The sequence below is a fragment of the Anabrus simplex genome, chromosome 2 (genome assembly GCF_040414725.1).
Source record: "Anabrus simplex isolate iqAnaSimp1 chromosome 2, ASM4041472v1, whole genome shotgun sequence".
Taxonomy (NCBI): Eukaryota; Metazoa; Arthropoda; class Insecta; order Orthoptera; family Tettigoniidae; genus Anabrus; species Anabrus simplex.
The window spans coordinates 735,459,464-735,481,175 of NC_090266.1; the positions used below are offsets into that span (position 1 = coordinate 735,459,464).

Consider the following 21,712-nt stretch of genomic DNA (forward strand, 5'->3'; position numbering starts at 1 on the left):
AGATACCCGTGCTTCGCTACGGTATTATACTGAAATTTGTAATTGAATGCTTATTGTTTTAGATATATAATACGCTGAAATTCACGATCTGACTCGTTTTCTGCGAGAATCCGCCAAAATTCGCGATCTCACTCGTTTTCTAATAGATTACGGCAAGTATCCTCCCATTTTTCAATCTTTCATTCCAGCAATCAATTTCGTACTTCCCGCGCTAGGTCCAGGTATTCCACCCGGTCAGTTGGGTCCCTAAATCTTTGCCATCTTTTCCTATAAGCATTTTTAGTATGGATCAAATCCTTCAGGAGATCCGGCGTGGTGTCGTCTTGGATGCCTTGGCGGTACTGAACCCGCGCCCGGACTGCGTTCTTAGTCATTACCTGTCCAGGACCCGTTTCCAGCGTGGTCCGCACATTTGACAACGGTCCAGAACATTATTATTGTTATTGCTGTTATTATTATTATTATTATTATTATTATTATTATTATTATTATTATTATTATTATTATAGATGTTCTGGACCCCACAGCAAGATGCAAGACTGCTACTTGCCAGTAAATTACATCTGCTGCCATTGTCATTGTTGAAAATGTGACCAGCACCATTGTCGCGCGGAGGCAAGTGTGCGGGATTACTGGCGATGCGATTGACGTACTTCCATGCATTATTGACCTTATTATAGAGGTGAACAATTTGACGGTCAATCTCATTCCTATCGTTTATTTCAAATGTGTTTAAATTTTTATTTATATGTCAGGAGAATCTACTGTAATCTAAGAACGTTCTCCGAAGGAAAAGATGGCTGTCGGAAACGAACCCAGGAAAGATTAAAAATGATCGGTTTATGATCAGAATAAGTACACCGAAAATTTACAGCCTGTTTCCAGTCATTCGACAGGGTCAGGAATGGAATGAATAAAGCCCCATCTATCGGCGACAATAGGAATTATGTCGGCTGCCGAAGCACTCCTCTGGGGAAATGATCGATGAATGACAAATGAAATGAAATATTAGACAGTGTTGCTGGAATGAATGATGACAGGGAAAACCGGAGTATCCGGAGAAAAACCTGTCCAGCCTCCGTTTTGTCCAGCACGAATGTCACATGGAGTGACCGGGATTTGAACCACAGAACCCAGCTGTGAAAGGCCGGCGGGCGCGCCGCCGCCTGAGCAACGGAGGCTCCTTATAAGTACATTATGAACAGTAAAATCAATTGGTCTCACCTCCATTTACACCCCACCGCCGTTAAATTTATTACCCCCCCCCCCAAAAAAAATTAAAAGAAGGCGTGTTTCTTTACGTTTAGAGACTCCAAACACCAATGTTCACGTCCATTACCTTCAGTTTTGAGATATAGCCTAAGTATCCCCATAAAAATAATTTACTTTTTCACTTCCTATCACACTACCCCCCAAGTGAATTTTCCGGCAAAAATACTTGTTCCTTTAATAGTAAAGGATCTTCTAAATACCAATCACGACTCTAACTTCTTCAGTTTTTGATTTATGTGTCCTCATGAAAGGAATTCAAATCCTTTTCACCCCCACCCCCAAGATGATTTAATGCTCCCCCCAAAAACGCGTTTTTCGTTGTTTTAAAGGAGATCCAAATACCAATTTTCACGCCTGTAACAACGTTAGTTTTTATTAGATGTATGTATTCTCATACAATTAAGTCAATTAATTTTTCAATTCTTTCACCCCCCCTTTCAATGGATTTTCCAAGAATACGTGTTTCTTTACTTTTAAAGCAGATTCCAAATATCAAATTTCACGTATGTAACATCTTCATTTTTGAGATATCAGTAGCCTAATTAATTAATTCAACACCATTTTCAGTCACTTTTACCCCCTCCACCCAAGTGGTATTCCCGAAAACTAAAAATACACTTTTCTTTATTTTTAATAGAGATAAAAAAATACCATTTTTCACATCTGTAACATGTTCAGTTTTTTGACATACACTGTAGAAATTCTCATTTTAAAATTTCATCCCTTTTTAGTTCCCCTTAATTGGAGTTTCCAAAAACAAATCACCTATGTTTCTATACATTTACAGGAGATTACAAATACCCACTTTTTACGTGTATAACATTTTACGTTTCTCAGATATTCTGTAGATATAGTCTTTCAAACAATTCACCCCAATTTGTCACTCCTGTTTAACCGCCATTAATTGGATTTTCCGAAAACAAAAAATGCGTGTTTCATTATTTTTACAGGAGATCCCATATACAAATTTTCAGTTCTGTAATATCTTCAGTTTCGGATATATATGTATCCTCATTAAAGGCATTAAACCCATTATTCACCCTTTCACACCCCTCCTATTGGGATTTACAGAAAACAAAAAAAATACATGTTCCTTTATTTTTAAAGGAGATTTTAAATACCAAATATTACATCTGTAAACTTTTAAGGTTTTAAGATGTAGACACACTCATTTTAAAAATTCACCCCTCTTTTCACCCCCCATTATTTGGATTTTCTGAAAACGAAAAAATACATGTTTCTTTATTTTTAAAGTAGATTCCAAATACCAATTTTCAGGTGTGTAATATCTTCAGGTTCTGAAATATAAGTAGCCTCATTAGAGGCATTCAACCATTTTTTCACTCTTTTCCACCCTTCCTATAATACATGTTTCTTTATTTTTAAAGGAGATTCTAAATACCAATTTTTACATCTATAAACTTTGAAGGTTTTGAGATATAGATACCCTCATTTTAAAAATTCACCCCCCGCATTAACTGGATTTTTCAAAAACAAAAAAGTACGTGTTCCTTTGTTTTTAAAGGAGATCCCAAACACGAATTTTCAGATCTGTAATATCTTCAGTTTCTGAGATATAAGTATCCTCATTAAAGGCATTCAACTCCTTTTTCACCCCTTTTCACCCCTCCTATTGGGATTTTCCGAAAACAAAAAATACGTGTTTCTTTGTTTTTAATGAAGATTCTAAATACTAATTTTTACATCTGTAAACTTTCAAAGTTTTGAGATATAGATGCACTCATTTTAAAAATTCACCCCCTTTTCACCCTCCCATTAATTGGATTTTCCAAAAACAAAAAAATACGTGTTTCTTTGTTTTTAAAAGAGATCAAAAGTACCAATTTTCAGGTCTGTAATATCTTCAGTTTCTGAGATATAAGTACCGGTATCCTGATTAAAGGCATTCAACCCTTTTTTCACCCGTTTTCACCCCTCCTATTGGGATTTTCCAAAAACAAAAAAATACGTATTTCCTTATTTTTAAAGAAGATTCTAAATACCAATTTTTACATCTGTAAACTTTTAAAGTTTTGAGATATAGATACACTCATTTTAAAATTTCATCCCCCTTTTCATCCCCTTAACGACGGAATATCCAAAAATCCTCTCTTAGCGAGCACCTACATCTTAACATGAATATATCCCCAAAATTTCATTTCTTTATGTCCAGTAGTTTTGGCTCGGCGATGATGAATCAGTCAGTCAGTCAGTCAGTCAGTCAGTCAGGACAAGTTATTTTATATATATAAATGTTTAAAATGTTCCATGGTACAACAGCCTCCCCTACTCAGGAGGAAATCATACTCTCACCTCTACTTGGGGATATCCGTGTGCGCTCCCATGCAGACTGCGTCCAAGACTGGCCTAAAACAGGAAACAAAACCAAACTTAACTCGAATTATAAAATAAGAAATCAAAAGAATAAAATGCTACTAATTTTCCCACTCTAATACTTGAGAATCACTGAAAGTACAAATATCATTAAATATAAAAATGATGCTGTCTGGGCTTTGTTGAACAGCCCTGATGGAACAAATTTCTGAAACATTACATCAAAAATTACTGAAACCAAGAAAATTAGTTTGGCACAAGTCATCTCTACCTCAGTAAATGACAGTTTTTCCTCATGATTACCAATTTGAATTTGAATCATAATAACCTCCTAGTCTTCCTCCACTGTCCAATTTTTCATATTCTGCAATCTTTCTATAGTAGCCACCAAAACAGATTGTAAATCATTGATTAAATTTGTCTGCTTGTGTTGCTGGTAATTGATAATAGCTCTACAAGCTATAGGTAGTGGTAGAAGGAGACCTGACAGTAGATGAAATATACCTTTAATTGAGAACTCATGACAGGATATGGAAATCGCCAGTAAGATACAATAAAGTACTGTTTCCTATCACAGAGTATGGAATCAAGCGATAAACAAAGATATACCAATGAAGCATTAAAAAAACTTGTTATGATGTATACAGCTAAAACATGGTCAGTGACAAAGAAGAATGAAATCCAAATACAGGCCTCAGAGATGAAATTTCTGAGAAGTATGATACAGGTGACAAAGTGAGAATGACAGGTAAGTGCATAGTTAAATCATAAAATGGAGAAAAACAGACCAATATGATTCGGACATATTAAACAGATGACAGAAGAAAGAATGCCAAAACTAACTGGGATTATGAAGGAAAGAAAAGTGGCCAGCGAAGACCTAGTTAAGAACAACATAAAGCATCAGAACTTGGACTGGAAAAAGGTGATGGGAGGAGCAGTGAAGGTACAGAGGGAAGAAAAAAGAAGAATCACAAGTAAAAGGGGAACGGCAATGGGAAGACAAGACAAAAGAAAGCATTTAGAGCTAGGAATGTTTATGAATGAAGAAATTAGAAAGAAGATTGTTTTACATTACAGATGGGATAGGACTGTGAAGGAAGCGACTGTAAAAATGGGAAACCATAAGAAACAATCTCCACTGCTGTTGACAGTGGGGTTTGAACCCACTATCTCCCAAATGCAAGCTCAAAGCTACGTGACTCAAACTGTGTAGTCAATTCGCTCAGTTTAGAAAGGAAAATCTGGTGTGTTACTGAGAGTGGGTAGGCGTATAATTTCTGCAAAATGAATCTAAGAAAAGTCAAGTGGAATAAAGACAGTCATGGAGTAAAATCTGCAAGGAATTCAAGGGCAAATATGAAGGATGATTCCTAATATGCTTAACACATGCTGTCCACAGAAAACAAAACAGTTTTTAATTCTGGGTACTTTTTGGAAATTTTGCTTAGTGACCATTTGATGTTAAAAATTCTGTGCAGTAAAGTAAGTACTAAGTTGTTCGGAAATAAACAGCTGAAGTGCACAATGTCTACATCCAATCCTTTCTTCCTCCTATTGTATGGGACTGATGAAACTTCAGTAATATTTGTTGAAGGGCATTGTAACACAGACATTATGCACGCAAAGTATACCTGCAGGTTTCCTACATTTTATATGTTGTATGCAATATGTTTGGACACCATGATCTATGAGTAAATCAGTTGCACGAGTTCAAACTTGGACATACTGCACAGCAGCAGAACAGCATAGTTATGTAGCGAGGGCAAAGAGCGTAGGCTCAAATGTAACATGGGCAGTGCACTGCTGGTTTGAAGGATTTCATTCTAGTGACCAGCCTCCAGCATGAGGAGCGCAGCTGATAAAAACGTTAAGAATAGTTGACGACACATTAGAGCCTACGCTCTTTGCTCTCGTTACATAACAATGCTTTTCTGCTGTTGTTCAGTATGTCCAAGTTTGGACTCGTGCAACTGATTTACCCATAAATCATGCTGTCCAAACATATTGCATAGAACATATAAAATGTTGTAGGAAACCCGCAGGTATACTTTGTGTGCATAATGTCTGTGTGTTACGATGCCCTTCAATGAATACTGCTGTAATGCATGATGAAAAATGGAATCGTAGGTGAAGTTGATAGTCATTAGATGCTGGTGAAACCTCCAAACACTTTCCAAAAACAAAAGTTTACCTCACAGAAGGTTTTGCTGTTCATGTGGTGGACAGTACTGGGTGTTGTCCATTTAGAGCCATTTCCTGATGGTTAAACTATTACCACTTATTGTGTAGAAACTGATGAAATGCACCTGCAGTTGTGCAGAACAGGAAGGGTCCTCTGATGTTACCAAACAACACTATGCTCTGAACATTGTATGTCTATCCCTTAGTCCCATTTCCTGATACGGGTCAGGGATGAGGCGAGATGAAAATATATCGCCTGTTTTTATGGCCAGATGCCCTTCCTGTTGCCAACCACAGTTAAGGAGCAAATGAAGGTGAAATGAACGATGATGAATGAAATAGAGTAAGGAGGTGGAAAGAATCTGCTGTGTATTATGAACAGGAACTGTTCCGGTATTTCCCTGGAAGTGAAAATGGGGAAACTACAGAAAACCATTCTCGGGACAAGTCGACGGTGGGGTTCGAACCCTCTAGTATCTTGAATGCAGAGCTTGGCTCCATAGCCACATGCATAAAACATGAGCAATCACTCCGCTCGGTGCTCAGAACATTATGTGCGATTCATGTTTCGGTGCTGTCTACTGGTTGAGTGCTGAAACGCAGACTTCCAACTAATCCCAAGTTGCCATTCATATCAATTTATATCAATCTCAAGACCTGCAGTACAGTAGCTGCCATTCCTCTCGTTTACATTCACCACATAGTTAAGTATTCTCGCTCAGTGTATAAGGAATTTGGTACAGTTGACAATCTTTGGTACTTCCTTAAGTAATTTACATTCTTATACTTTTCTTGCTCTAGTCATGACATAAGAAAAGCTGAACTGTCTGAGCTTGTGAAGGAAAATAAACCACAAAAATTTAGTCATCTATTTGGGCGCTGGCAAGAGTGACACTGAATATCATTAGAGGGTTCCAGCAAGTGTTCTCTTTGTAAGCCATTACCTTAACAGCGAATGACCTGTTATTTCCTCACAATAACTTACTTTCCTCATTTCAGTGTCAAATATAGTTAGTAAGTGCATGCAGGGTGTTCTCAGATTTTGTGAAGTTTTTCAATGCGTTCTTGTAATTCATTCGCTTTACTGAGTATTATACTTTACGAATGCTGTGTGCCGCAGTCTTATTGTATCAGTTGTTCTCGCAGCAATTGAGCACTAGCGACATAGTTATACCATTGGCCATATGGTTTGTGAACAGTCGAATTTAAAAGTTATGCCATTCAGAGTACACTCATTTGGCAAAAATTACTGAACAGAAGCCAAGGTACCTGACAAGGGAACTGTCCATACTGTCATATCAAAATCGACAACGAAATTTCGCGGAGACCATGAGGAGATCCACAAAATAGCAATGTACAAAAATTTAGCTGCCACTTTGACCTGGAAGGTTTTGAAATCTTGATGCAAAATCCGTCCGACAATGCAGCTTACATGTTATGAGTCTCGTTATGATAGCCGTATTGGAGTACAGAATGTAAAAGTTTCAAACAAACATGTCCCAGTTTAACATAATGTAATATTTGTATCTTAAACTTAAAGATTGTAAAGTATTGGAATGGTGGTTTTTTAATAAATTTGTTTGAAACTTTTACAACCCAGCTTACTCCATAACCCTTTCTCCTTGATGGTTCGCCCGGTGCACAGCAGAGTGGAGTTGCAGTTGTGCTGGAGAGAGAGAGAACGAACTGGCAGGCTGCCACGTGCCAAGGTCACTTTATTGTTACGGAACGAATGTGAAATATAAAGGAGGTGCATTAATCACATGATAAAAACACAAATATTTTTGGCACCATGCATAACGAATACGCGCTTTGAGGCCACATTGTTCTTCACAGTTTTCTTTACTTGTCTGAAGGCAATATTTCACAGGCACATCAAACTCGGGAGGTCTCTCCATTGTATAAGTGGTTGCAAACCATGAATATTTAACCATGCCCTTGAACCGTGGGGAAGAAAATTGAAACTGAATGAAGGACTGCATTTTCAGTATGCTGTTTCTCTGGTAAACATCAAACTGACAGTCTTCACAAGTCGGCACAATGTCTGTTAAGCAGTGATACAAAGCCTTCCACTGCCGGAAGAAAAACTTGTCCAAGAGCTGCATTTTCTTTGTAGTGCCTGGAGGAATCTGGAGAATTTTTATACTGCTGCCTGGAGGAATGTCTTCGAGACAGCTCTTATCACATTAAGTAGTCCAGGAACCTAGTAGTAGCAAACACTTCTCTTCTGCAAGTGGGAAGGAGGATACTTTAAACCAATACTTTAATTCCTTTTTCCCCATTTTCCCCGATTTTGTGGCTGTTAAAATATACTTCTGGCATGAAACATTTCTTTGGAAACTCTTGGACCGAAAGTTCCAGTTGCCTCCTGTAGTACAATAAATCATTTCGGGAAAAGAGTACCAGCCATACTAATTGTAGGCATAATTGTGTACGAATGGGTGAGTGCACTAACTGATTGAGCAACTGCTTCTGTGTGTTTCTCACCAACAAATGATAGTCCTTTTCGCTTTCATTTCATGCACGTAACCACTCTGATCAGTATTGTATATTGAAGAAGGGGTGTAGTCTAAAAATCGCTCTGTACCTGATTCCACAAATTTCTTTGTGACTTTATCTTTTTTGTTTTCTTGTAGCTATGTACAGGATACAAATTTTGTAATTTTTCTACATTTCATTCTGTGCTTTTTCTTAAAACGACTCGACCAACTATTACATGTGCTGAAATTAATTCGTCCCATTGAAATCTCTCTTGAAATTTCGAAGGCCCACAGTCGCAGGTCTTCATCGCATACATTCTGCTTCAGTCTTCTTGCTTCTGTAAAGCGAGAAAATAATGTTGTATGCATCAATTTCCAGTGTTCAATGGGGCTTAACTGATGTAGATTCTAATGGGTTCTTCCACCTGTAGTTGTCCTAGTGATGTAACCTTACGACAACTTTTGCGAACAATGGTTAATGAAAGCCGCTTCTTACCCCCTTAAAGCTTTTCTCTTGTACGCAAGATCTACAGTTTGTTTCACTTTCTTCTGTGGACTGGAAGCATAGCTTGAACTAGTAGATTTGCTAGGTGACTGCAGTGTCTCTGCACTGGATTAATGGGAATCAGACAAGAGGTTCAAAATCAGATCCGTAACACATCTTGTTCCTGACAATGGTGTGCTGCCTTCTCTTTCGGATAATGCAGATGAGGTGTCTCTGCTTCCACTATCACTTTCACTGTCGCTATTTCTCTCCAGACACGACTCCGAGACAATGCTGGCACCCATGGGATGTTTTTCATTTTGATCACATGTCGACCAATCTCCCTTTCTTCCATAGTTATTTCACTGGAAAGAGAAACCTTTTTCACGGAAATAACATAAAGCATACTCTAGAACATTAGCCGGATTCATGACGGCTCTTTCAAAGGAACATGTGTCAACGGGCTAGTGCAGAAAGCTCAAGCTAACCCGGTCACTTCAGCTCGTCACCAGGGTGGTCCATGTCGAGCTATACGCTAACACATGCAATTCTATTAGACATTTCCGTATCAATTTCAGGACCTTACAGATCAAAATGGCAGCTGAATTTTTTTACATTGCTTTCTTATGGACTCCTCATCCTCTCTACCAAATTTCATTGTCGATTTCGATATGACAGTATGGACACAGTTCACTTGTGAAGTACGATGTACTTCTACACCCTCCATATTACCCCGACTTAGCGCCAACATATTAAGGTTTGTTTGAGCAGGTAAGTTGACTACTAAGACTACTAAGGTGACCCAAATGCAGAAAGTTCCCCCAAGGACTCCACCGCCTTGTGAAAACCATTCTTCTTCAGGGATAGGATTAAAAGTCTGTAGTTTCACTGCATACAAGTGTTTTTGAATTAAGCATGCACGTTTTCTCTACTTGAAAATTCTATCATTAGTGTTAGGTACAAATGGGCAGTCTATTCCTGAACGGTTCTTCAGCTTTTGAAATTAATTTATGATTAAATAAAATTTAGAAAATATCTGAAAAAGAAAACATCAAAACGTAGTTTCGACAGACTGAAGAACCTAACAGTTATATATTAACTAAGTCAAAAAAGAAATGTCTTCCAATATAACAACCTGGTAAATGAATAATTTTGGCGAGTTGAAATATAACTGAAGATATCACTGGACATGCTACCAAGACCTTAACACAAATGAAACTATAGTACAAGGTTTGAACAACATAAAAAAAGAGTTCTAAGCTTACTCGAATGAAGAGTGTTAATTTCTTTGGATCAAAGGAATGAAAGTAGAGGGAGTAATGGTTATAGATGATTTCAGAAACGAGATAAGAGATAGAATGAAAGTTCGTAAAAAGAAATTTCAGTGTTGAGACAAATGAGAATGACAAATTTTTGTGCTAATACACAGTTAACTGCTGTAAATTCATTATTTAAGCAGAAGGAAATTATTCTTACACATGGGAAGATGGGAATCATATCAGTACCTGACTCCCCACTACTAACAATGTATTCCAAATAGTTCCTATAAATGTACAAATATTCAGGGAAATTTTGAATGATATAGGTGGTCCTACGTAGTGGTCATAAAATGTTCTGAACACATACTGAAATTATAACACTGAAGAGGTAAAACTCCTGATATAGCAATCCTTTCAGTTGAAGTAAACATTTGTCTATGGTCAATTAGATTTCTCAGAACCCACTGGTGACAGCTGTTGTAACATTTTGGAGTGTAAAAAGTGTGAAAGTGCTAACAGAATGACCAGATCATCATCTGTTCAGTGAAATTTTTCAGCAGTGGTTCTAGTAACAGAAAAGAGATAAATAGTCAGTCCTGTTTTTTGCATTTCGGAAATAGTGGGTTCAAACCCCACAGTCGTCAGCCCTGAGATGGTTTTCTGTGGTTTCCCATTTTCACACCTGGCTAATGCTGGGGCGGTACCTTAATTAAGGCCATGGCCGCTTTCTTCCCATTCCTAGCTCTTTTCTATTACATTGTCGCCGTAAGACCTATCGGTGTCGGTGTGACATAAAGCAAATTGTAAAATCAGTCCCGTTTATTACTGACATCAGTCACTGCATCAACTGTTTGCTGTTCCCCTTCTACTACTCTCCACAATGATAAATTGTCGAAGTTTTACAAGACATATTCCTGAAGAAATTAGTGACCCTTCACAGTCATATATAGAACCTGCGTGGTATGTTCACTCCTGACTTCCTGACTTGTACAACCTGCCAAACTCATCTGGGCAAAATCTATATATATAAAATAAGAGTTTTGTCTGTACATTACTCAGAATTTGAAAAGAATGGTATTTCTGCATCGGTCATGACCACAGTAACCAGGAAATGCACTTTTTACTTTTCCGTAATTTCCGTCCGTCCGTCCGTCTGTACACGCATCACTAGAAAACGGCCAAAGAGAATTTAATGAAAATTGGTATGCAAAGTCGGGGAATAAGTCGCTACAATCTAGGCCATAAATAATTTTATTCACGCTGAGTGAAATGGTAGTTTACGGGAAGGCCTAAAATTTAAGTTTTAAATAATTACGTCATTAGTGGTTCTATTTCATTGAAAATTGGTGTGCAAAGTCGGAGAATGAGCCACTACAATTTAAGCTATAAGTAATTTTTACGCTGAGTGAACTGGTAGTTTAGGGGAAGGCCTAAATGTAATTCTCGAATATTTATATTATTAATTGTCGTATCGGTAAATACTACATAACCAAAGTTATAAACAATTAAATTTCCGACCATTTATGTCTTGCACATTTTTACTGTACCGGCTATGATAACACAGATATTCATGAATTTGTATTTTTGCTGCTAAGTCCATATCAATGCCGAGCCAGGAGAAAATGGGTTAATAGAATTTAATGAAAATCTGTATATAGAGTAGGGGAATAAGAAACTACAGTCTAAGCTATAAACAATTTTATTCATCCTGGATGAAATTGTAGTTTAGGGGAAGGCACCTAAAATGTAATTTTTAAATACCAATGTTATTGGTCCTATCGAAAAGTACTACATAAAAAAGTTATAGAGAATACAATTTCCGATCATTTATCTTTTATTCAGTTTTACCGTACCGACTATGATAAGAGTGGTATTTGAGAGTGGGAATAAAACGAAATGTGAAGGCCTATAATATCGAAAGTGCATAACATTGATCAACAATAATATTACATTGACCATTGTTTATTGTGATGTTCTTTGTCTCTTATGCTGCCTCTCAACTTCGACAGATGGGATTACTGCTACGTACCGAGTATAACAGCTTGACTGAAAATTGGCGGGAAATAGTCGGGGAGTTAGAAAACTTTCTTCTTTAGCATGCCATTCCTCTCGTTCATACATTTTCTGATACAGCTGGTACGTAACATACTGGATCATCATAGTATTTCAGCTATTCGATCCCTACTCTGACGCGCTGTTTTGAATGAGCAGTGTGCATACTTAAGGCGGAGCCTCACTCAGTAGTAGTAGTAGTAGTAGTAGTAGTAGTAGTAGTAGTAGTAGTAGTAGTAGTAGTAGTAGTAGTAGTAGTAGTAGTAGTAGTAGTAGTATGGCCTGGTCTAGAATAATAATTTAGGCCTTTTCCAAATTATAGCACAACAATATTCACTAAATAACTCCAAATTCAACTCTGAAAAGAGCCGTTTCTTTCTCTTCACTTTTATTCTACATTATACATTCAATTTATTCCAAACTAGCAGTGAAGAGGGGGGTTTCTCTTCTGGCTTGGAGGAAAAATTTGCCTTCAAGTCAGATAGATTTTTCCACCGCCAGTGTAGTGAACTGATATTTTCTGACTCATCGGGTACTCCTAGGAAACAGAATAGTAACTGGGCATATTTTTTGCCCTGGGAGTCTCCACTATTCGAGCCTCTCCCCGCCGAAGAAAGCCAAAGAGTGTTCACGGATCACGGCTGTCTGCGGTTTGGTCATTCCAGGTCTGGAATTTTGGACTGTTAGATAGGCAGCGTAATCCTGTTCATTAAAAGTGAGAAAATGTGCGGTGTTTAATTTGAACGAGTATTTCGTAATATGAATGCATTGCTTTTAATCGCGCCATTCCTATTGACGTCATTGTATGTTCATTTCAGTTGGGAAAACCACTAAGACAGTCTTTCCGAGGATGTAAAAAGGCATTATAATGAAAACATCCCAAACTGATTGTGACTGATGGTATGAAATTGGATCAACCATTACAGTCTTCATATGAGAAAAGATGTTTGGTGACCTCCCATTGCGTTTCTAGGGTAACATTAAGAGCTATACAATTTAAGACAATCTTGCTCACATCGTGTACACTACCTAACCTAGAATTCTGTATACAATGTAGAATTCCGTAGCGAAGCACGGGTACATCAACTAGTATAAAATAAAGTTTTAATGGTATTCTGAAGAATGGCCAAACATGCATCACACATGTGGTAAGTCACTTCTTGATTAATTCTCTAAATACTCATTACTACACCAAGAAAGTTGCTATGCGGTTTGGGTTACGTAGCTGTCTGCTTGCATTAGGGAGATGGTGGGTCCGAATCTCACTATTGGCAGCCCTGAAGATGGTTTTCTGTGGTTTCCTATCTTCATGTCAGGCAAATGCTGGTGCTGTACCTTAATTAAGGCCATGGTTGCACCCTTCCCAGTCCTAGCCCTGCCCTATCCTATCATTGCCATAAGACCTGTGGGTGTCGGTTCAACATACAAAACAATAATAAAAAATTCTCGCTACCAACATGAACACTGTTCTCTACTGACAGAGCAAAGCTTTGGAACACTGCATTGCACTCCTGTTTGCCAATAATATAACTTCCTTCAAAGTCACCAAGGTGCCAGACACAGTGAATAAGTTTGTAATATTTTAAGCCACCTCTTTTTGGTTTAGACTCAGTTAATTTGTAACTTTTAGGCTCTTCAGTCTGCCAAAACTAACTTTGGGTAAATAAATTTATAAACTACCCGAAAGAGATTTTTTTTTTCTTTAGGTCACACCGACACAGATACGTCTTACGGTGACGATGAGATAGAAAATGGTAACAGTATTACATCTGCAAAAGATACATAAGTAACGAGCTTTAATAGCTCCATTATAACATCTGTATCGACTTGAAATCAAGTTGAAATATTGAGTGTAATCTTAAATATTGTATTAAAGGATCTGCCTGTTCAATACAAGTTACCTTAAACTAGTATACATATACACATCACATATCTTCTTCTTCTTCTTCTTTATCTGTTTACCCTCCAGGGTCGGTTCTTCTCTCGGACTCAGCGGGGGATCCCACCTCTACCGCCTCAAGGGCAGTGTCCTGGAGCTTCAGACTTTGGGTTGGGGGATACAACTGGGGAGAATGACCAGTAACTCGCCCAGGTGGCCTCACCTGCTATGATGAACAGGGGCCTTGTGGAGGGATGGGAAGATTGGATGGGACAGACAAGGAAGAGGGAAGGAAGTGGTCATGGCCTTAAGTTAGGTACCATCCCGGCATTTGCCTGGAGGAGAAGTGGGAAACCACAGAAAACCACTTCTAGGATGGCTGAGGTGGGAATCGAACCCACCTCTACTCAGTTGACCTCCCGATGCTGAGTGGACCCCATTCCAGCCCTCGTACCACTTTTCAAATTTCGTGGCAGAGCCGGGAATCGAACCCGGACCTCTGGGGGTGGCAGTTATTCACGCTAACCACTTCACCACAGAGGCGAACCACATCACATATAAGAAATGAAATTTATAAAAATGGTGAGATACTAGCTAAAAATCATGAGATGAAATGTAACATTTAAAAAATGGTTGAATAAATTGTGAATGTTAAAACAGAAGTTATAAGTCTTGTAGTTGAACTATGTTAATTTTTCATTAAAATAATCAATATTGGAGGATCCATAAAATTCTTGATACAGGACTTTAAGTCTGTTGATTATGTTAAGGTACTAAGTGTGATGTGATGTTTACATTAGTGGTGAGAATAACAATATTGTTCATTATATTTGTTCTGTTTTTAACATGTTCAAAGCACATAAAATAGCTTATAAAAATTATTGTTGGGAAACACTCAGTAGGATCTTTTATTTTCAGTTTAAAGGGCAAATTATTTCTTGATTCTTATTTCTTGATTTGAATTCAAAACTAAATGTGATGATCTGATAATAAAATGGACCATGGGTCCTTGATTCGAGAGTGTTTCCTCTGTTGTTGGACTCAACAAAAAATGTGAACTCGGCAGTGTTGAGGCATGTCTTAAAGTTGTGCTTATAATTACAGTAAGTTCCAGATTTCCAGTTCCTTAGTATTTAAACATGAATATTTTTGTTTCTAAATATTTGAGTGTGATTCGATAGAATCTGATGATGTTCTTTCAAGAACAAAACGTGTCACTGTATTTTAATTAAGTTGTTTCTTTTCCAGGTTAACTCTTACAGTGCCAAGCGGCCGATCTAACGGCCATGTGAGCTGCTGCTAAAAATGCCAGAGGCCAATCTGTAGGCCACGTTATTCTTTCGCCTGTATCTTCAATTTCTGTTGCACGATGCCAGCATAAGTAATACCGCTGGAAAGATTGAAGCTTTTACTCTCTGAAAATATCGATAAAAGCTTATAAAACCTTACCTCGACGCACTGTATATTTCGCGCAGGTTAGGCCTGCACTCTGCTGCTTCGTGTCACTTGTTATCTTGTTTGTTTATATGTTTGTTTATTTACTTCCAATAGAGTAAGGATGGATAAGTATATGATAGATGAATAAAATACGCAATATTTTAACATTTGATTCTTTAGAGAATAATTTATCAACTGACAAGTGTTCGAAGTAAAGAAGAGGTTACTGTGTATTATAATAATAATGCTATTTGCTTTACGTCCCACTAACTACTTTTACGGTCTTCGGAGACGCCAAGGTGCCGGAATTTAGTCCCGCAGGAGTTCCTTTACGTGCCAGTAAATCTACCGACACGGGGCTGTCGTATTTGAGCACCTTCAAATACCACCGGACTGAGCCAGGATCGAACCAGCCAAGTTGGGGTTAGAAGGCCAGCGCCTTAACCGTCTGAGCCACTCAGCCCGGCAACTGTGTATTTAACCTATGCATGCATAATTTTGTAAAAATGTATAATTCTCAAAAAGTTCTATCAACAATTGCGCAAAACATTAGTTTTTATTCAAAATTAGCTGAATATTCTCACAAATGAATCATACCAATGATTTACAAAAAAAAAAAAAAATTATAGGCCTAAATGTAAAAATTAAGTCAAATTTTGAAATTTAATTTTTCAAAAAATAATAAAGAAGTCATACACTTTTAAATGAATAAAATGAAACTCTAATGCAATTACAGTTACACTCATGTTCTCTATTCCCCTGTGTGCTACGAGAAGAAAAAAAAAAGAACAGGGATTTACCTGCAAAAATGTAAGTAGGAGAATATTTTTCCTCAGCATGTGCATTTTCAATAAAATGGTCTTGGCATTCTTAGAGCAACCACTACATTACAGCCTGGCATCAAAAGGGTTAGGATGTGTTCTCTTTCAGGTAGTTTAGAAATTTATTTACTCAAAGTTAGTTTTGACAGACTGAAGAGCCTAACAGTTATTAAAAAACAGTGAATGAGAGTGAGACAAGAAAGCAAAAATAGAACAGAATAGAACAGAACAGATAAATATGAAAAAAAGTAATATACCTCATACATATAAATTAATTATTTCAGCTATTTATTTCATACCACTAACAGAGATGTTTCTCCAATTACAAGTGAAATTTAATTTTTCAAAAAATAATAAAATTAATTATCAAAAATAACAAATGTCAGAAACAACTTCATATCTAAAAATAAAAATATTCAACATTCCACCTTCTAGAACAGGAATTAATATTCTAAATAATTTTGACAGTACTGGCTTATTGGAAAACAAGAACCACAAGCACAAACAAACATTTCTAATACATTGCTTACCGGATGCTCCTCACACTACCCATCCCCTGTGCCCAGCCATTTCTTCGCAACTAGCCTAAATGCAAAAGCACACGCATAGAATCAAATGAGCCTGGCTTTACTAACCTTGTACTTATTGTAACAACATTTACTAGAAACCTTCTAAAGGAGTCCCAATAAAGTTTTCTGGTGTGATAAGTTGTGTAGCAATGACCTCGGTGAAGGGGCATTCGGCAACTTATACAGATTTCACGTTGTTCTGAAGGGTGTATATCTTTACCATCACTACTCATACTTTCATCAGAAGATCTTCCAATATCTAACTCACATTCTTCAATGTTACTTGGGTATTTTGAATAGTTATCCGCATACAGTTTGTTAAATATTTCATTCTGATTTAAACATTCAGTCAGTCTGGGAAGCGCCATCTTACCCACCACATGGCTCTTTGAACAATGTAAACATTATGTCGGAAAACTAAGAAACTGAAGCTAAAAACAGAAGAACGAAAAGTAAAGGTAGCATGGAATAAATAAAACCTTCAACAATGAGATTCTATAAACCAAGACTGCTAACTAGTTTCAGAAGCTCCAACAGATGTCACCAAATACACAAGTCTCGTGAACACGAGTTAACTCGGGACCTGTCAGCAACATTCAGCCAGCCAAACGGAAGTCGACTCGGGTCCAGTCCACAATGTGTTAACAGGGGAAAAGATAGACAAAATTTGTGCAAATCTTGAACAATCGCCGAATAAATCTCTCTCAAAATTAGCACAAATAGGAGTTTCGGTTTTTCTACACACTAAGCAAGATAGCTGCTAAAACTCAAACAGTACATATATACACAGGCCCATTGTTTAAAATTTTGTGTTCCAGCAGCAAGAGTGTGATAGTGTGAGCAGTATCCTTCATTGGTCCATGATGGTTTAATCAATCCACAGCTCATCTTCTTTTCAGATGAGGCCTGATTTCATCTTACTGGCCTTGTGGAGTGCAGAAAATCTTCATAGTTTATATGAAATTCCTCATTATGAGAGGAAGGTTGGTGTTCGGGGTGCTTTAATGCAAGAAGAGTATCTGGGCCTATCTTTTATGAAACGGCAGTAAATGCACAGAGGTAATGAGATTATATTTTGGCACCATTCTTTCATCAACGGATGGAAGAAGAAAAATCGCTCGGACAGTTTCAACAAGATTCAGCCACTGTGCATGTAGCAGAATAATTCCTCTTTACAATCTCGGAAGTGTTTGCGGACAGAATGATCAGTGTTGATCTCTTTCCCCCTCGCTTCCCACACCTAACAGTGTGCGATTTTCACTTCCGAGGTAGACTGAAAGAACAGGTTTATCAGACAAATCCTCGTACATTGGAGGAACTAAAAGAAAACATTACAGTAGAAGAACCCACTCGCGTCTGTCTGAATGTGCCAATACACAATGCCTGTATAACCTAGGAAGAACAACATTTCCAGTGTCTGTTATAAGGTAAGATTGTATTGCATACAAGGCATTTGAAGCAGGGAGTCCGAGAGTGTGCACTGCACACATGCTTGGTGGTGGAGAGGCGAATGTATCGGTCAACTGTTAGAAATAAATAAAGCCCTGTATTTCTTCACCAATAAACCTATTCAACGTAGGTGAAAAAAAAAATGTTTTTATATACTTTTAAGAAACTCAATGGCATAGATATATATTGTCCAGAACCAATTCTAGTTTTGTAAGAATTAAATGATGTGGAGAGACCCCTCCCTCTAATCTCTCATTCTAGTGAGGTAGGTGGCATAACTGAAAGAAGAAAATCATGTAACTTAAGCATTGGCTCACCAGTGAGAGCAAGAATCAGGCAGAGGGCGGTCAGGCGGGAGATCTGGCTTGGCAGTATCTCACCGGGTGTCATCTTGTCTCAGCAGCAGGCTCTCACTTCAACTCCCGACTGCCGCACCTGAAACCAGAAATTTTAAAATGTAGCACAAAAATAAAATATTTCAAAGTAAATTTCTTGATCATTTCGAAAAAGCCACTTCATAGACTCGCCTTCCCAAAAAAGTGATAAATTCATCTCAATTTTACATTTTGGAAAAGAATGCCACTCATTAAGTGATTTGGAATGAATGAAATTTCCTACTGAATTAAAATTAAAGATTTTTTTTTTTTTTTTGCAAGTTGCTTTACGTTGCACTGACACAGGTAGGTCTTATGGCGACGATGGGACAGGAATGGGCTAGGAGTGGGAAGGAAGCGGCCGTGGCCTTAATTAAGGTACAGCCCCTGGTGTGAAAATGGGAAACCACGGAAAACCATCTTCATAGCTGCCACCAGTGAGGTTCGAACCCACTATCTCCCAAATACTGGACACTGGTCACACTTAAGCGACTGCAGCTATCGAGCTTGGTAAAATGAAGGATTAAAGCGAACAGTTTTAACAATAGCATTGATCATACAAAGGGTTTAAAGATACGCAACATGCCAGTGGTGGATTGAAACTCGATATTTTCTTAAATGTACATTAATCTCCGAACCTGAATCAATTATATATTTTTTCACGAGGACGTGTCAGTATACAGTGATAAAAATAAGTAATGGCATGCATGAATCGTCAAGTCCCAGATAGTAGACACTGCATGCACAAGGACACCAAGCACGGTTTACACCAGACGTCATCACGTAGTTGCTCTAGGGAGCCGGTGTTACTTGCTCCGTTCGGGACAGCTGTTTGTAACGTGACAAGAGAGCAGCGGACAGGCGGGTTGCATACCATGGCCGTACTGTACTTGTTGCTCGGAAATGTTACTATACGAACAACAGCTAAAATAATAATAATAATAATAATAATAATAATAATAATAATAATAATAATAATAATAATAATAATAATAATAATAATAATAATAATTTGGAGCATGGATCATGTAAGACAAACAGGACACAGATTACAGAGTATAACAAGACAAGAAAATTATTCATTGACAAAGGAAATATAGCACTGTGTAATATTTCCTGAATACAGTAAATACATTTTCATGAATAACTGAAGCCTTGGGACATGTACATTTACCGAAATAAAATATAATTTACGTGATTTGTACACATTGTTTGCACTCTCATTAACATACATTTCAATATTTGTATGGCATTTATACCTATGACAACAAATTAAACACGCGAACTGAAATATATCACTGGTGTACTCTCCTTCACAAGACCTTTGGGCTTATTTAGGTAGTATTATATCAATGTTCGGTTCTATTGTTTGCGTACTGGCAAGTCCCAAAACACATTTCAAGTTTTGATCGGTGAGCCTACTTATGCATCTAGATTTACAAATCTTCATTAACGAAAACATCTGCTGACATAAATAAGTTGATCCGCATATACTTACAATATGAGCATTAAATGTGTACAATCTAGGAATGCAACATCTACCGACTAGATCCGAACACCATGTGGAGTGAGGATAAAGGCGGAAACGCACTACTGTCACCTCGCGGAGCTTCACGCATATCGTGTCGCAATCTAACCTGTCCAGATAGAGTGCTATACCTTTGCGCCACTGACCTTCAGTACATACTACGTCATGCACTTCCCCTACTTACTCACTATGCTGCTCTCGTTCCTCGAGAGCGGGGAGCAAACTGGCTTCATAGGCATTTCGCTCTTGATTGACGATGCTTGGTTTACACTATGAATACCAGGCCCTCGGACTGTGCCAATGTAAGTCGACTGCTATATCTAATACTATAAACTGGCAGGTAAAATACAATGATCTATCGTCACAAAAATTGCTAAATAAGTCACACTCATTGATATTAGTAAAAGTGACATCTAGTTTGAGAGGGAGGTAAATGACAATTACAGGGAGAGGCAGCAAAAAGTTAACGCACATTAGCTGATGCTATCACGCAGTTGAACAGGGGAAATACTTGCTTTGTTCCTGAGTGACATTAGCATTATTAGTGTGGCATTCCTACATTTGTTGTTGAATGTTATTTGTATTCACTATCAGTATGATATTGGACAACGGATATTCCTAGTTGAGATATTTCTCCTAAAGGAGAAATTGTGTAACCATTTGCAAGTTTCAACATCATTTCTGTGGTGCTGCCAATGCCTTCCAGACAATACATAGCCAAGTTATTCAGGAAATGGCGAGGAACAGGGTCTGTCGGTGGATGCTGCAAGATGTCCATGATGGTATTGTCAATTCTTCTCTTTTAATTATAACCGACAAAGCTTATTTCCATTTTAAGTGGGTGTGAGAATTCACAGAATTCATGGTACTGAGACACTGGCAATCCTCATGTAGTGCATGAACTACTACATCACGATCACAAAGTCAGTCCATGGCGTGGCATTATTGCACACAGAATAATTAGCTCTACGTTTTTAAAGATATTGTTAACTCTGAACTGCAGCTATTTTTTTGAAACGTTGATTGGGGGAAAAAAGCAGTATGCCTACTTCTATCAGGATAACGCCACTGCCCAAACAGCACAACAATCGATGCAGACATTAGAACCAGTGTTTGATGAACGAATAATTATGTCTATTCTGTGTTAAAGTGTTAAGTTTGCATGTTAAAGATAGAAGTTGTCTACAGAAGACTATATATTTGTACAGTATTTGGGAAATTCATAGCTAGTGACAGAATATGAACAAAACATTGGAAACTTACTGTATATAAGTCACATATGCAACCACAGACTCAGCCAGGATGATTGTATCAGTATAGTAGTTATGGGCCCAAAGTACTTTCTGCAGGTGTGTCTTACCGAGCTCGATAGCTGCAGTCGCTTAAGTGCGGCCAGTATCCGGTATTCGGGAGATAGTAGGTTCGAACCCCACTGTCGGCAGCCCTGAAAATGGTTTTCTGTGGTTTCCCATTTTCACACCAGGTAAATGCTAGGGCTGTACCTTAATTAAGGCCACGGCCGCTTCCTTCCCACTCCTAGCCCTTTCCTGTCCCATCGTCGTCATAAGACCTATCTGCGTCGGTGCGACG

General features: G+C 37.9%; 1 protein-coding gene across 3 annotated transcripts in view; it reads right to left on the reverse strand.

The window, feature by feature from the left end:
* LanB1 (laminin subunit beta-1) overlaps positions 1 to 21,712 on the reverse strand; it is a 584,100-nt gene that overhangs the window by 394,772 nt on the left and 167,616 nt on the right. For all 3 annotated transcript variants that reach the window (XM_067141389.2, XM_067141390.2, XM_067141391.2), the window contains exons 2-3: positions 18,538 to 18,655; positions 3,586 to 3,639 (exon numbers count right to left, since the gene is read on the reverse strand). In XM_067141389.2, coding sequence (XP_066997490.2) covers positions 3,586 to 3,639; positions 18,538 to 18,610 — 127 coding nt within the window. In that variant the 5' untranslated portion in view covers positions 18,611 to 18,655. The remainder of the gene's footprint in view (positions 1 to 3,585; positions 3,640 to 18,537; positions 18,656 to 21,712) is intronic.